The 15,327-nt window shown below is 43.2% G+C and overlaps 1 protein-coding gene across 1 annotated transcript; it reads right to left on the reverse strand.

The window, feature by feature from the left end:
• Nucleotides 1-7,277: 7,277 nt before the first annotated feature.
• Nucleotides 7,278-10,077, reverse strand: HRH1 (histamine receptor H1). Its single transcript, XM_044255220.1, has one exon. The coding sequence runs from the start codon at nt 10,048-10,050 to the stop codon at nt 8,587-8,589; it is 1,464 nt and encodes a 487-aa protein (XP_044111155.1). The 5' UTR covers nt 10,051-10,077; the 3' UTR covers nt 7,278-8,586.
• Between the last annotated feature and the right edge of the window lie 5,250 nt (nt 10,078-15,327).

Below are 15,327 nucleotides of genomic sequence, written 5' to 3' on the forward strand. Positions count from 1 at the left end.
GCCCGCCCGTTCTCCAGGGTTAGTGGTGCGCCTGCGCACACGGAGGCACGGGCCAACCTGGTAAATGAGCCCCTAGCACCGGGCTGAATGGGAGGAACTTCAGTTGCAGCGAAGGCGGAGCGTCAGGAGGTGGGCGAGTCTCCCTGATGAGAGATGAGCTAGTTCATTAGCTGTGGCAATGTGTATACGCCAGTCATGCTTTGAAAAAAAACTGCTTCACCTTCTCTCTTTCGATTTCAGAGCATGACAGGAATTATGATCATTTCTGTTTTCCAGGAGAGGCAGCTTTAAACGTATCCTAGGTGCCATTAAGGAGACAGGTGTGGAGACAGATGAGAATTTTAACAGGTAAAATCTCATGAAGGTCGTCAGTGATTAACCTGTTCTTTCTAAACCAAATATTATTTTCATAGCTCCCTGCTGCAAATGGGATGAAGTTACTCCTTCCAAATTATTTATCGCGCATTTCCAATTTGTCAGATATTGAAGACACAATAGTGAGTATAAACTTCATGTGACATATAAGGCCATTCAGTTCATAAGGAATGAAAGTGACTCAGATGTAGATCAATAGACCAGGGAAAGTTAAGTGATTTGCTGAAGGTTTCAGAGGTTTAGGGATAACATTCTTTTTTTTTTTTTTTTAAGATTTTATTTATTTATTTGACAGAGATCACAAGTAGGCAGAGAGGCAGGTAGAGAGAGAGGAGGAAGCAGGCTCCCTGCCTAGCAGAGAGCCTGATGCGGGATTTGATCCTGGGATCCTGATATCAGGACCTGAGCCAAAAGCAGAAATTTAACCCACTGAGCCACCCAAGCATCCCTGGGAGAGCATTCTAATGGAAGCATGTTTGACTTTGCCAAATAAGAAAACAAATCCAGGGATGCCTGGGTGGCTCAGTTGGTTAAGCAGCTGCTTTCAGCTCAGGTCACGATCCCAGCGTCCTGGGATCAATTCCCACATTGGGCTCCTTGCTCCGCAGGGAGCCTGCTTCTTCCTCTGACTCTGCCTGCCACTCTGTCTGCCTGTTCTCTCTCTCTCTCTGAAAAATAAGTAAATAAAATCTTTTAAAAAAGAAAACAAATCCAGACTTAGTGAGGAGATACTTTATTTGAAAGGAATATTGGCAAGGGGGCAGGAAAGGGGAAGAGAAGGAACTATTGTAATAGGGAGACCACTCTGACTAAAAGATCTGCAAGTGGCTAAGGGTTAGGCAAAAAAAGTTTTTCCTTGGGCTCCTGGGTGGCTCAATTGGTTAAGCGACTGCCTTCAGCTCAGGTCATGATCCCAGAGTCCTAGGATCAAGCCCTGCATTGCGCTCTCTGCTCAATGGGGAGCCATTGCGCTCTCTGCTCAATGGGGAGCCCTGTTTCTCCTTCTCCCTCTCCCTTTGCTGCTCTGCCTGCTTGTGCTCTCTTGCTCTGTCAAATAAATAAACTCTTTTTTAGAAAAAGAGATAATTTTTCCTTAATAGGGAAGAGTGAAGAAGGCTAGAAAGAACTGGGTGTGGGAAAGTGGGAGGAAAAGGTGGCTTGATCAGATAGTAGTAGGTCAGAGACTATTTTACCGTGAGGTCAGTCTATTCTTTGCAGGGGGTGTATAGTGGCTCAGGCTGAGGGTGCTTGGGTGGCTCAGTGGGTTAAAGCCTCTGCCTTCGGCTCAGGTCATGATCTTAGGGTCCTGGCATCGAGCCCCCATATCGGGCTCTCTGCTCGGCAGGGAGCCTCCTTCCTCCTCTCTGCCTGCCTCTCTGCCTCCTTGTGATCTCTGTCTGTAAATACATTAATAAAATCTTTAAAAAAAAATAAGGGGCTTGGAGGGTATGGGAGAAGCTTAACTAAAGTTGGTTAACAAAGCATTTTGTTTTGATTCATCAGTGGATACAAGTAGTTCAGCTAAACATTTAGAAGACAAAAAGGAGCAGTTCAGAAGGACTGTCTTGCCTTGTCACAGGTAAACAAGGACGATATCCATGAGTCTTAACCTAGGTCACAGAGGACTGGATATTTCTTTGCAGTAAACCCTTCCGGGAGGACAGAAAAGTGGAGGAAGGGTGTTGAAAAACCAATACTTTTTTCAAGAGCTCAGCAATCAGATAAAGTTCCATATTGTAAACTCTTTCTTTATAGCAGGTTCCTCTTCTGCCAATGCCCCCTCAGACTGCTCGCTTGCGTCACACCAAACTAATTCTGATGTTTGAAGCACACTCTGTTCTTTTATACAAATCTCCATCCCTGCAATACCCTCACACTTCCTCTGCTTGTGTAATTCTCTCTGTATTCAAAACCAAGTTGATGCACCAAAAATAATACTTAGGAATAAATAAAACCAAGGAGGTGAAAGACCTATATTTTGAAAAATATAAGACAATGATGAAAGAAATTGCAGATGACACAAATGGAAAGATGTTTCATGGTCATGGGTTGGAAGAATTAATACTGTTAAAATGTCCATACTTCCCAGAGCAATCCACAGATTCAATGCAATTTTAGTCAAAACACTGACAGCATTTTTCATAGAATGAGAATAAATACTCATAAAATTTGTATGGAATTATGAAAGACCCCAAATATCCACAGTGATCTTGGGAAAAAAGAGCAAAGCTGGAGGTATCGTAATCTCGGACTTCAAGATATACTCCAATGCTGTAGTAATAAAAACAGTATGGGACTGGCACATACACAAAAATACACAGACCAATGGAACAGGATAGAAAGCCCAGAAATAAGCTCATTCTTATATGGTCAATTAATCTATAACAAAGGAGGCAAGAATATACAATGGGAATAATACAGTCTCTTCAATAAATGCTGCTGGGAAAAGTGGACAGCCACATGCAAAAGAATGAAATTGGAGCACTTTCTTACACCAAATACAAAATGGATTAAAACCTAAATGTGAGGGGCGCCTGGGTGGCTCAGTGGGTTAAGCCTCTGCCTTCGGCTCAGGTCATGATCCCAGGGTCCTGGGATCGAGCCCCGCATCGGGCTCTCTGCTCTGCAGGGAGCCTGCTTCCTCCTCTCTCTCTGCCTGCCTCTCTGCCTACTTGTGATCTCTGTCAGATAAATAAAGAAAAAATCTTTAAAAAAAATGGGCAGAAGATATGAACAGACACTTCTCCAATCAAGACATACAAATGGCTATCAGACACATGAAAAAATGCTCATCATCATTAGCCCTCAGGGAGATTCAAATTAAAACCACATTGAGATATCACCTTACACCAGTTAGAATGGCCAAAATTAACAAAACAGGAAACAACATGTGTAGGAGAGGATGTGGAGAAAGGGGAACCCTCTTACACTGTTGGTGGGAATGCAAGTTGGTGCAGCCTCTTTGGAGAACAGTGTGGAGATTCCTCAAGAAATTAAAAATAGAGCTTCCCTATGACCCTGCAATTGCACTCCTGGGTATTTACCCCAAAGACACAGATGTCGTGTAAAGAAGGGCCATCTGTACCCCAATGTTTATAGCAGCAATGGCCACAGTCGCCAAACTATGGAAAGAACCAAGATGCCCTTCAACGGATGAATGGATAAGGAAGATGTGGTCCATATACACTATGGAGTATTATGCCTCCATCAGAAAGGATGAATACCCAACTTTTGTAGCAACATGGACGGGACTGGAAGAGATTATGCTGAGTGAAATAAGTCAAACAGAGAGAGTCAATTATCATATGGTTTCACTTATTTGTGGAGCATAACAAATAGCATGGAGGACAAGGGGTGTTAGAGAGGAGTAGGGAATTTGGGTAAATTGGAAGGGGAGGTGAACCATGAGAGACTATGAACTCTGAAAAACAATCTGAGGGGTTTGAAGTGGCGGGGGGGTGGGAGGTTGGGGTACCAGGTGGTGGGTATTATAGAGGGCACGGCTTGCATGGAGCACTGGGTGTGGTGAAAAAATAATGAATACTGTTTTCTGAAAATAAATAAATTGAAAAAAAAAAAAACCTAAATGTGAGACCTGAAACCATAAAACTCCTAAAAAAAACATAAGCAGTAATCTCTTGGACATTGGCCTTACCAATATCTGGAAATGTCTCCTCAGGCAAGGGGAGAAAAGGCAAAAATAAACTATTAGGACTACACCAAAATAAAAACCTTTTTCCCAGCAAAATAAACCACCAGCAAAACAAAAAGGCAATACAGTGAATGGGAAAAGATATTTGCAAATCATGTATCTGAGATGGGGTTAATATCCAAAACATAAAAAGAACTTACACAACTCAATGCACACACACACACACACACACACACAATCCAATTAAAAATGGGCGAGGACCTGAATAGACCTTTCTCCAAAGACATGTAGAAGGCCAACAGATGCATGAAAAGATGTTCAACATCAACGAATCATGAGGGAAATGCAAATCAAAACCATAGTGAGATATCCTCTCACATTAATCAAAACACCCAGTATCAAAAAAAAAAGAAAAAGAAAACCAAGAAATAACAAGGGTTGGCGAAGATGTGGAAAAAAAGGAATATTTGTGCACTGTTGGTGGGAATATAAATTGGTGCAACTACTGTGGAAAACAGTAGGGAAGTTCCTTAAAAAATTAAAAATAGAAATACCATGTGATCCAGTAATTTAACTATTGGTTATTTACCCAAAGAAAACAAAAACACTAATCTGAAAAGATACATGTACCCCTATATTTACAACAGCCAACATATATGAAAGCAGCCCACGTACCCACTGATAGATGAAAGGATAAAGAAGATACAGTGGACGATTTCTAAGCTGTAAAAAATTAATGAGCTCTTGCTATTTGCAACAACATGGAAAGACCTATTATGCTAAGTAAAGTAAGTCAGACAGAGAATGACAAATACTATATTATTTCACTTATATATGGATTCTAAAAAAACTAATCAAGTCAACAAACAAAACAGAAACAGATTCATAAATACAGAGACAAACTGGTGGTTGCCAGAAGGGAGGGGGTGGCAGGGTGAAAGGGACTAAGAGGTACAAAATTCCAGTTGTAAAATAAGTCTTGGAGATGAAAAGTACAGCACAGGGAATATAGTCAATAATATAATCATGTTGTATGGTGACTTACTGTGGTGAACACTGAATAATGCATAGAACTGTCAAATCAATATATGGACAACCGAAAGCATGTCAACTATATTTCAATCATAATGATGATGATGATGATAATAAACCCATTGAAATGTGGATAAATCTTAGACAAAAATGAAAAAAAGAATATATATATATAATGTAATTACATTTATGCAAAGTTCTAGAATCAACAAAACTAATCTGTAGTGATTAGAAGTTAGATCAATGGTTGCCTGGGACATAGAGGGGGCATGAGGAACTTTCTGGGTTGATGGAAATGTTCTGTATCTTGATTGAGATGGAGATGACATGGGTGGATACATATGTCAAAACTCATTGACCTCAACATTTTAAATGGGTTCATTTTACTGTATATATTGAGTGTAACAAAACTGGTTTTTAAAATACCCAGTAGAATGACACCCACCTACCTCTAGGCTTCCCTCTATTAGGCACATATGAGCTTGCATTTAAGTTAGTTCTTTACAAGCTCGTTTTCTCTGCTGGACTTACAGATCCTTATAATTAACACCTTTTGGAAGTTTCTGCCCAGCTCACAATGTCTCTGCTTCTCTGGGAATTGTTGGTCTTCCAGCCATGTTTGTACCACATCCGCCATCTGGCCCCCACCTCCCTTCAGAGTTCATTGCAGCAGAGGTAGACACAGGATGATTCTTTCCTCTAAGCTTTGGACTTTTGAGTTGATGCTCATGCCTTGGGGCACAAAGATGATGAGCATCACGAAAGATTCAAGATCAGGACTCTCAAAAAGGCAGAGAACATTCTCAGACACAGCAAGGCAATGAAGCCCATGCCACTTAACCAAGACCACAGCAATTCAGATCAATCCACCTTCATCATTTGACTTGCAGCTCAGTTGAGGAGAGCACATGCTCCCCACAATGGGAACCACATGCTGCACAGCCTTGGCTTTGACAAGAGACTGTGTGAAGACATGTTGGCAAATTAGATCTTAACAGCATTATTTCTTCCCAGGACTTAGAATGCACCCCAGCCAGAATAGCCACAGCATCCTTTTCACCCTGTGTTAGGACTGAAATCTACCTCTGGAATGCCCATTTTCAAAAGAGACACCAGCAATTTTCTACATGCCAAGTAGCCAAATGGCCAGTTCATCAAATGGCCAATCTGCAGACTAATGGATTTTCTGAATGAACACTTTATTAACATTACCAACTTCTAAGATCTATAGCAATCTCTGTTAGAAGGAATAGTTTCACAATCTTTTAAAGATTTATGTGATGCGGTAATTGACTGATTTTCATGTGGTCTTCAGAGAATCATTTGAAGGAATTTCTATTTATCAAAAGCTAAGGATGGTTTATTCTTCTTTTGAATATATTTAACTTCTGAATACATTAATCCAGAATATGTTCTTGAATGTAGATTTTTCTTGAGTGTAGTAATATTATGCCACTTGGTTTGTGCTCTTTCTGTCCCCCACTTTCTACTTTCCCTTTCCCCAGTTTCTCTCTGTGCCTCAGTTTGCCTAGTTGTAAAATCACAGAACTCTCCCTCATAATATTGGTTTTAGGTTAAAGTGGATAATAGTGGTAAAGCATGGGGCCTGGCACACAGTATCTTCAGCATGTTTTAAAACTACATATGAGTCCCCACTGTGTACAGGACACTCATCAGGCACCATAAACACTGTATTCAGTAATGCATGGGCCTCATTTTTAATGCTCTGACAATTTATATTGACCATTTCTTGTTCTTGTCAGACTCAAATCCAGGTCTCTTCAACCCAAAACAAGAGCTCATAAACATTTGTCTTCTTCACTAGTTGCCTCAACCATTTATCAACATAAATAATGGGCATTCGGGAAATGTTTTTTGACTTGGGAACAGACCAGCTGCAGCTTTTAAACCCAGCATAAAAGTCTCTTTCACTCTCCCAGTTTTGAGCAAGAGGAGTTTTGGGAGATGCCAAGCTGAGAGTGAAGCTTGTTATAAAAAGTAAGTTCTTTCCTAAAGACATTTACAAATGTAACCAGAAACCAAAGAGAAACCCTATATAATATCTGACAGTACGTTTCAATATATCTTCTCAGTCGAAGAGACCCAGGAAGGTAGAATTAAATAAATCAAACTCAGTATAGTTTCAAATATCATATTTTAGGTAGGTAAAAATCTGTCATTCTAACAGATCATGCAAACAGGAACACAAGAGACAAAATACCAGCTTGTGCACGCACTCCATTTTACTACATATATGACAGTTTGGCATTAAGTTTTAAAATACAAATCACAACCAAATTGCGATATAAACCCCAAGGAAAACTGGATGTTCCCATGCCTTTGCTAGTTTTTACTGAAGAAGTGTGACTATAAAAGAACATGACAACTTTTCTTCAACAAACACAGCAGAACTCACAGATAAAAATGCACACTATGCCCTCAAGTACCACTTTCTGCGGCCTCGGGCATAGTCTACGTCAGCCGTTCCTTCTCTCAACACATCTTTTTGGAACTGCCACCACTTTCAGGAAGTGTGTGTGTGTGTGTTGTTACTTAACAGGACAAATTTTTGCCTTTTGGAGGTAACATATGACAACAAGCTGGAACCCCACTGGGTTTTCATTCTAACTGTGTGATGTCAGGCACCTTATTTCACCTCACCACACCTCAATTTGCTCCTCAATAACACCGTCCTCCTGCTGTGGAGTGTCATAGCGCCTCAATGAGATAAGCATGACCCAGCCTTCAAGAAATATGGCTTTCTTCTCCCCATTCCCATTTTTTTGTTTGTTTTTATTGTGCAACATTAAAAAAATACCCCTTTCCTCTTTCTTTCGAGGGTAGCTTTTATCATTATTTTGTTACTAGTCAAAAGGAATTGGGGGTTGAAAACAATGAATGTACAAGCTGCATAATTTCCTACCAACTCTATATGTGTGTGTGTGAAAGAGAAATAATAAGGCAGAATTTCCAACTTGGTTCAGACACAGGTACTGCAGAAAGCTGCAGAAGGGGCTCAGAGGAGAGATGTTCTGAGAAGTGACAGTCACAATGAAATTGCTGTCATGCCTATCAAGGTGACCCCTGGAAGGGACAGCATCTATCTGCATATGTAAGGTCTCTGCACAGTCCTATAACTCCATTCCAGGAAGGAAGGCTTGAGAGTTCCAACTGATTCAGCAGTGAAACTCTCTCTACATGTCCCTTCAGTTTCCAATTAATTCCAGTCTGCAAGCTTGAATTACAATGAGAGTCTGAGGTTCCCACATTTCCTGAGGAGCAGGAGAACTCATCCAGATCTGATTCTCTTGGAAATATCCTGCTCTTTACTCAGCGTACACAGTCTGTCTGCTGACCACCTCCGCCATCTGCTATTCTGCCAACGGTCCCTTAGCACTTTCCAAGTTACCTAGTCCTTAAGACTAGTCTTTTGACTCCAGAAAGCCCAGGTGCCTGGCAACTCACAGGCCTTCATCCTCCATTTTCTTCAGAAACATCATTTTGGTTGCATCCCCTTGTTGCCTCCCTTAGGAACGAATGTGCAGAATTTTCTTGAATGTCTTCTTGAAGTTTTCATTGCACAAGGGGTAAATGAGGGGGTTCAGCGTGGAGTTGATATAGCCCAGCCAGATGGTGAACATGTGCACACGTTCATTGCAACAGCTCTTGCAGAAGGCAATGACCATGAAGAAGATGAAGTAAGGAATCCAGCAAAGGATGAAGGCCGCCATAATAAAACCCAATTGTTTGGCGGCCTTCCGTTCTCGGTTCATGTGCAGACCAGAGACATACTGTCTTGAATGTGAACGGAGCCTCTTCCAAGTGAACTTGATATAATCCAGGCCTGTGCTAGATGCACTTCTAGGTTTACCTTTCCCTGATGCTGACTCTGTGGGGGTGTCTGAGTCTGTCCGAGAGAAAGACTGGCTATCACCGATGATCTGATCCTCTGATATCTCATTGGCCCCATGCATGTTCAGGCTCTGTTCTTCCATCCCGAGTGGGCTCTGGCTCTGATCGATAGCTACATAACTCCTGCCACTCCCTTCTGCCTCAGTCTGCACCTGCACAATGTTAAGTGGAAAGCACGGAAGTTTGTCCACTTCTCTGTCCTCCTCTCGGCTGAACACACCTGGGGATTTCATCTCTTCTGGGTCTTGGGATGGTGGCTTCAAGACAGGCTCACCACTGGCATCTTTTGATTTCCTTTTCAGAACTTCCCAGGGAGACTCCTTCCCTGATTTCTTGGCCCCTGCCTTGGGATTCTCTGGCTTCATCTTTATGTCAGAGAAGGAAGGGAGGGATCCATTGATGAGCTCTCGGTGCTGACAGTGCTGTCGTACGGCCTTGTAGATCTTGGCGTAGAACCAGAGCATGAGCAAGGTAGGTAAATAAAAGTTTATGATGGCAGTCATGATCTTGAACCAGGTGACATCATAGAAGTCTGTCTCACACTTGTCTTCCCGGTGTCCCGAGGACTGTGACATAAAGTGATGCCATCCCAGAATAGGAATAATCCACAGGAAGGAGAGAAACCAGGCCCCCAAGATGGTGGCTGATGCTCGGGTCTTGGTACGATACTTCAGGTATCTGAGGGGCTGCTGGACAGAGCGATAGCGATCAATGCACAAGATGAAGACACTGAAAATGGATGCTGTGCTGGCCACGTAGTCCATGGAAAGCCAAAAGAGGCATAGAGGCTGGCCCCAGGACCACCTGGACATGAGGAGGTAGAGGATGTTCATGGGCATGACGACAGCCCCTACGATTAGGTCTGCCACGGAGAGGCTGACAATGTACAGGTTGCCCACAGTGTGCAGCTTCCGCTCGCTCCGCACAGCATACAGGACCAGCAGGTTGAGTACCACTGTGACCAAGGAGATGGCACTCAGGACCACCACCAGGGGCATCAGTTGGGGGCTGGCTATGGTGGTCTTGTTCCCCTCACACATCTTGTCTTCGAAGGTGCAGGAAGAATTGGGAAGGGTCATTGGCACAAGAGCAGCCTCCAGCTGTGGCTCCCTCCCTGGGAAGAAAGACACAAGGATTAAGGTCAGAGCCTTGGAGATCAGTAGAGTCACTTGGGACCATCAGGTTTATCTAACTGGGGTTGTATGCTGTTTGGGGCAGTAGATACTGCTAGTTACCTACAGTCTATATACCCTTCTTCCTTAGTCATTCAATTCTTCACCATTCAATGACTATTTAGTGAACTCCCAGCATCATTCTGGGCACTGGGAATATAGCAGTGAATAAAACAAAAATCTCTTCCCTCCTAGAGTTTACATTCTAGTGAGGCAGCTGGGCAAAAGCAGGACAAAGTTTGTATAAGTCCCATGTTGCACGTGTTCTGGGAAGATGGACTACATTCTGACTGGTCTAGGCTGGATATGGCACTCTAGCTTGAAGAAAACTGAGAAGCCCTAACAGAGTGTAAATCTCTCTTAATAACTTAGCAAAAGCAAACTACTTTCATGTTAGGACAAAGCCAGATAAATTCTTGAGATGAAAAATAAATTTGTATGATTTCTTAAACATAAAAAGGAAGGCCCTAAGGCATTTGATCCTTCTGGGAGGAATCCTTGAGTTACTCTTGTAAAAGCACCACGTGAGCAGCACTGATTTTGCCCCAGCTCTGCCACTGACATTCTGAGTGATCTCTCAGCCTGCATTTTCTCACGGGTCAAATGTGAAAGGTGGTGTGGGTGATCTCTAAAGGCTTTTCCAGGTATTCTGTTTAGAGTTTTGTTTTGGGTATTTTTCCATATTCTCCTCCAGCTCAGAGCTGCCCATCAGAGCAACACTCCAGGTTCTTCGAGTGTGCCTCCTCTGAACAGCCTCACCTTCTCTTGTGACCCAGCCCTGCTCTCTGCTCTTGTCACTCTCTGCTGTCTGCCTGCCTGCCTTCCCCACTCACCCCTGTCAGCCTCAGCCATCAGCTTTGTGAGGATAATAGGCCCCAGATCTACAGCTTTAGCCTTCTCCTTCTCTACCTTCACATCCTGAATCAGGACCTCGTAGCTTCACCTTCAGCCCTGACCAAGATCACACCCCTTGGAATTGTCCACAGGCACCACAGGAAGGAGGAAAGAGGCTAGGGAGGTTCATCTCAGTTTTATTTTGGATTTTGGTTGGGACAAAGACAGAAGCAGTTCCCCAAACACTCCTACAGGCGGGTATTTTCAAGTTAGCTCCAACCACCCTCTGCAAATCTCTGTTGCCTTGAAGAAAGTTCTCTTTCCACATTTCTCTCTCTGCCTCATTGCACACAGAGAATCTCTTTTCACTGTATGTATACTATTTGTCATTCAACAATGTGACAGAAAATGATTTTTTGATTTAAAAAATCATTGATTTTTCCCTTTTTGACTAAAAAGAAAAGTTGTGATGATTGAATTGAGATTACTGAACTAAAAATTACTGTAGCATATTAAGCGTTTAGAGGTAAAATCTATGAGGTCTACAGCTTTGAAATGAATCAAAGAATTAGATGGATGGTTGGTTAGAAGGGATAAAGGAACAGACATAAAATAAAGCAGAAAGAGCAAAATGCCAATTCCTAACCTTGGTGATAGATATATAGGTGTTTCCTGTACAATGCTTCCAACTTTTCTATTTTTTTAATTTTTAATTTTTTATAAACATATAATATATTTTTATCCCCAGGGGTACAGGTCTGTGAGCAACTTTTCTATTTTATCAGTAATTTTCCTAGGAAGACGTTGGGGAAAATTAACGTAGCACATATACGTTTATCCTTCTCACCTATCACTGTAAGCTCAGTTCTTTATCACATGTTCTCCTTCGTAGCTCAGACATGTTAGTTTGCATAAACATAAAAGCAAAAGATCAATACATATTTGTCAAATGGATGAGTGAGTGAGGGAGAGGCAGGTGCCACAAAGCATCTCCATTCAGCCTGGGTGGCTCAGTGGGTTAAAACCTCTGCCTTCATCCTAGGTCATGATCCCAGGGTCCTGGGATCGAGCCCCGCATCGGGCTCTCTGCTCAGTGGGGAGCCTGCTTCCTCCTCTCTCTCTGCCTGCCTCTCTGCCTACTTGTGATCTCTGTCAAGTAAATAAATAAAATCTTAAAAAAAAAAAAAAGAACTTACTCACTCAATAGATATTTACCGGTAAAAGGTTCCCTTCAGCTCAGTGATCTGCTTCAGAAGCAAGAGAATCCACTCTTGCCCTCTGAAGCTATGGAATTGGGGAGGATTCCTAGAAAGGCAACGGCAGCACCCTTCTGCTGCCTGCAGACCCATCTTGGCTGCTGCCTCCTGTGACCTCCTGTCCCACTCAGGACTGGCTATGTAATTTGCGGAGCCCAGTTTAAAATTAAAAATTAAACAATCATTAAGAATTTCAAGATGGCAACAGCAGAACATGAAACAGAGACAGGGGCCCTCTTGAGCAAGAGTCTGTGTGGCTGCCGTATGCCACTCCTGCTCTCTGGTCCTTATACCCAATCCCGAACATGCCCTGACTGGTGAGATAACTAATGTAAGGTGCTCTCACCTCCCTCAGGGATCTGCATTTTGAAACGCAGATCACTGAATGGTTTTTTTCTCTACAAATGCCAAAGGGACGTCAAGTTGAGTGTGGGATTGTGTGGGGACATGGATCCTACTGTACCTCATGCTACACAGGCCATGCTCCCTTCAGTCTGCCCAAACCCCAGAGGGTTCTGACGGGCTCTCTCTGGGATCAAGGTCAAGCCTACAGAAAAGGTGAAGGCAATGGGCTGTTATTTGAGAAGAGAGAACGGAAGCTTGAGGAGGCACTTCGGACAGGGCAATTGGAAAGAAAGGTGGGTACCTATAAATCCTTTAGAGCACTGTGTCCCTAGAGAAGCAGGAGAGGAAGGAGAGGGTTCTCCTCCTAGCTCTGCCACTTGATGGGCTGTGTGGAGCTTGGATAAACAGCCACGCCTCCAATTTCCTTACCTGTAAAGCAGGGAAAACATCATTACCTCCCTCCCTAGGCTGCTGAGAGGGTCCTCTGAGGCAGTGGGGTGGGAAAGCTCTGCTAATTCCCCAGGTAATGAGGACCGGGTGACAAGCAGAAATGAATCCCTTTTCTCTAAAGAGGTTTGTGTGCACAAGCAAGCCATCATTTTTGAATTAAGGCAATGGCTCCATTCCAAAACCATTAGCTGCAGTGGGACTTTTTCCAGCATGATTACAAATAGTCTAATCCAATCAGGCCTATGTGGCAGCAAGTAAACAAAGGTAGTCCGCGTCTCTTCCAGTTCCTTGGGAATGCTGACTGGAGCAGCTAAGATTGTAAGGAGCCAAGCCCTAGGTGTTTCAGATATTAGTTATTAAATGTCTCCCACAAGCCCATAGGGAGGTCTTATGAAGATCTCCAAAGTACAGATGAGGAAACGGTCAGCTCAGATTCAGAGAGGTGAAGTAACCAACTCAGGGTCACACAGCTAGGAAGACACTGATAAACTCAAGATTCCTACCTGGGTCTATCTGTTTTTCAACCTTTGTTCTATTGACATTTTGAACTGGATAATTCTTTGTTGTGAAGGACTGTTCTGTGCATTCTTGGCTGTTTCACAGTATCCCTGGTTTCTGCTTGCTAGGTGCCAGTAGCATCCTCCCCCTCTTCCCAGTCGTGACAACCAAAAATATCTCTAGACATTGCCAGATATCCACGGGGAGCCAAAAATGACCCTTAGTTCAGATCTATGGTCTAACTGAAGAATAAACACCTTGAACTGCCAAAGAATACAGCTTTCTGCTCAAGGTAAAAAAGGGTTATCTAACAATGCAATGAATTGTCTTGATAGATTATTTTCTTTGGCCCTTCATTCTTTTAGCTGGCTGGAATGGTAGTAGGATGAATAGGGCTTAAGCAGCCTTCCTGGGGACCATGAGGAAGGGCCACAAAATGAGAAGCAGCAATTTGGATGGAGCTGAGGTCTCTGATGACTGCAAAGCTGCCAAACCAGTCAGAGCTCTCCCTCTCTGGGATAGGTTAGGTTTTCTATCACACACAGCCAAACCAAATCCTAATTGATACACAGTCCCTGACTTCAAGGAGTTTGTCCATTAACATGAGAATAAAGACAAAAGATAAATGAACAGCATCAAAAAATTAAAAAAATCTAGAATGTAACCTGCACAAATATGATTACTGAAGTAAGATCAAAGCAGGTGACAGGACAGAGGAAGGAGGGACAGCCTCTCTCAAGGTAGAGTGCAGATGTCAAGAAGAACATTGGCGAAGGAGTGATGTGTGAGCTGGGCTTCAAAGGATGAGTAAAAGTTCACCAGGAGGAAAGAAGAGAAATTTAAGGATGAAGAAAAAAAGAATAAAAGTATAGAGCTGAGGGGCGCCTGGGTGGCTCAGTGGGTTAAGCCTCTGCCTTCAGCTCAGTCATGATCTCAGGGTTCTGGGATCGAGCCCTGCATTGGGCTCTCTTCTCAGTGGAGAGCCTGCTTCCCCCTCTCTCTCTGCCTGCCTCTCTGCCTACTTGTGATCTCTCTCTCTCTCTAACAAATAAATAAAATAAAAATTAAAAAGTACAGAGCTGAGTGTGAGGAATTGGGAGGGAATTGTTGGAATGAGGAATCTGGGAAGGCATCAGGGGATAAGGTGTCAGAAAGCTCTTTTATACCTCTATGCTTTTGCTTGTGATGTTTCCCTGTATGGAGCACCCTTTGCCTGGAAACTCTTAGTTGCTCTCCCTCTGCATCCCCACAATGCCTCTAACACCCCTTGATATCACCGAGCTTATCATTCTTTCTTCAGCTGATTGTCCCTAACTAAACAGGGAGTACCTCTGGGGCATGGAAAGTGTCTACTATTTCTGTTTCCAATGTGAGACACCAATTACCATCAAGGAGACACCCCCTTCTTTACAGCAGGGCCACCCCTTTTCCTCCACCACCATTGTCCCATGCTGGTACCATGCAGGTATATGAGGGATGCTCAATGGACACTTGTTGGATGGGCTCTGAAAAGCAAGACATGAATGAAGAGTAGCAGGAGATGCAGGAGGAAGAATCCAACTGCAGAAAGCATGGGCTTGGGGCGCCTGGGTGGCTCAGTGGGTTAAGCCTCTGCCTTCAGCTCCGGTCATGATCTCAGGTCCTGGGATCAAGGCCCTAACTGGGCTCTCTGCTCAGCAGAGAGCCTTCTTCCCCCCCACCCCCCGCCCGCCTCTCTGCCTCCTTGTCATCTCTGTCAAATAAATAAATAAATAAAATTCTTTAAAAAAAAAAAAAAGGAAAGCATGGGCTTATTTTTCAC

This window comes from Neovison vison, chromosome 6 (assembly GCF_020171115.1).
Source record: "Neovison vison isolate M4711 chromosome 6, ASM_NN_V1, whole genome shotgun sequence".
Classification (NCBI taxonomy): Eukaryota; Metazoa; Chordata; class Mammalia; order Carnivora; family Mustelidae; genus Neogale; species Neogale vison.

What these genes read in the sequence shown, in the direction of transcription:
- HRH1 (XM_044255220.1), bottom strand. Translation starts at nt 10,050, where the DNA reads ATGACCCTTCCCAATTCTTCCTGCACCTTCGAAGACAAGATGTGTGAG.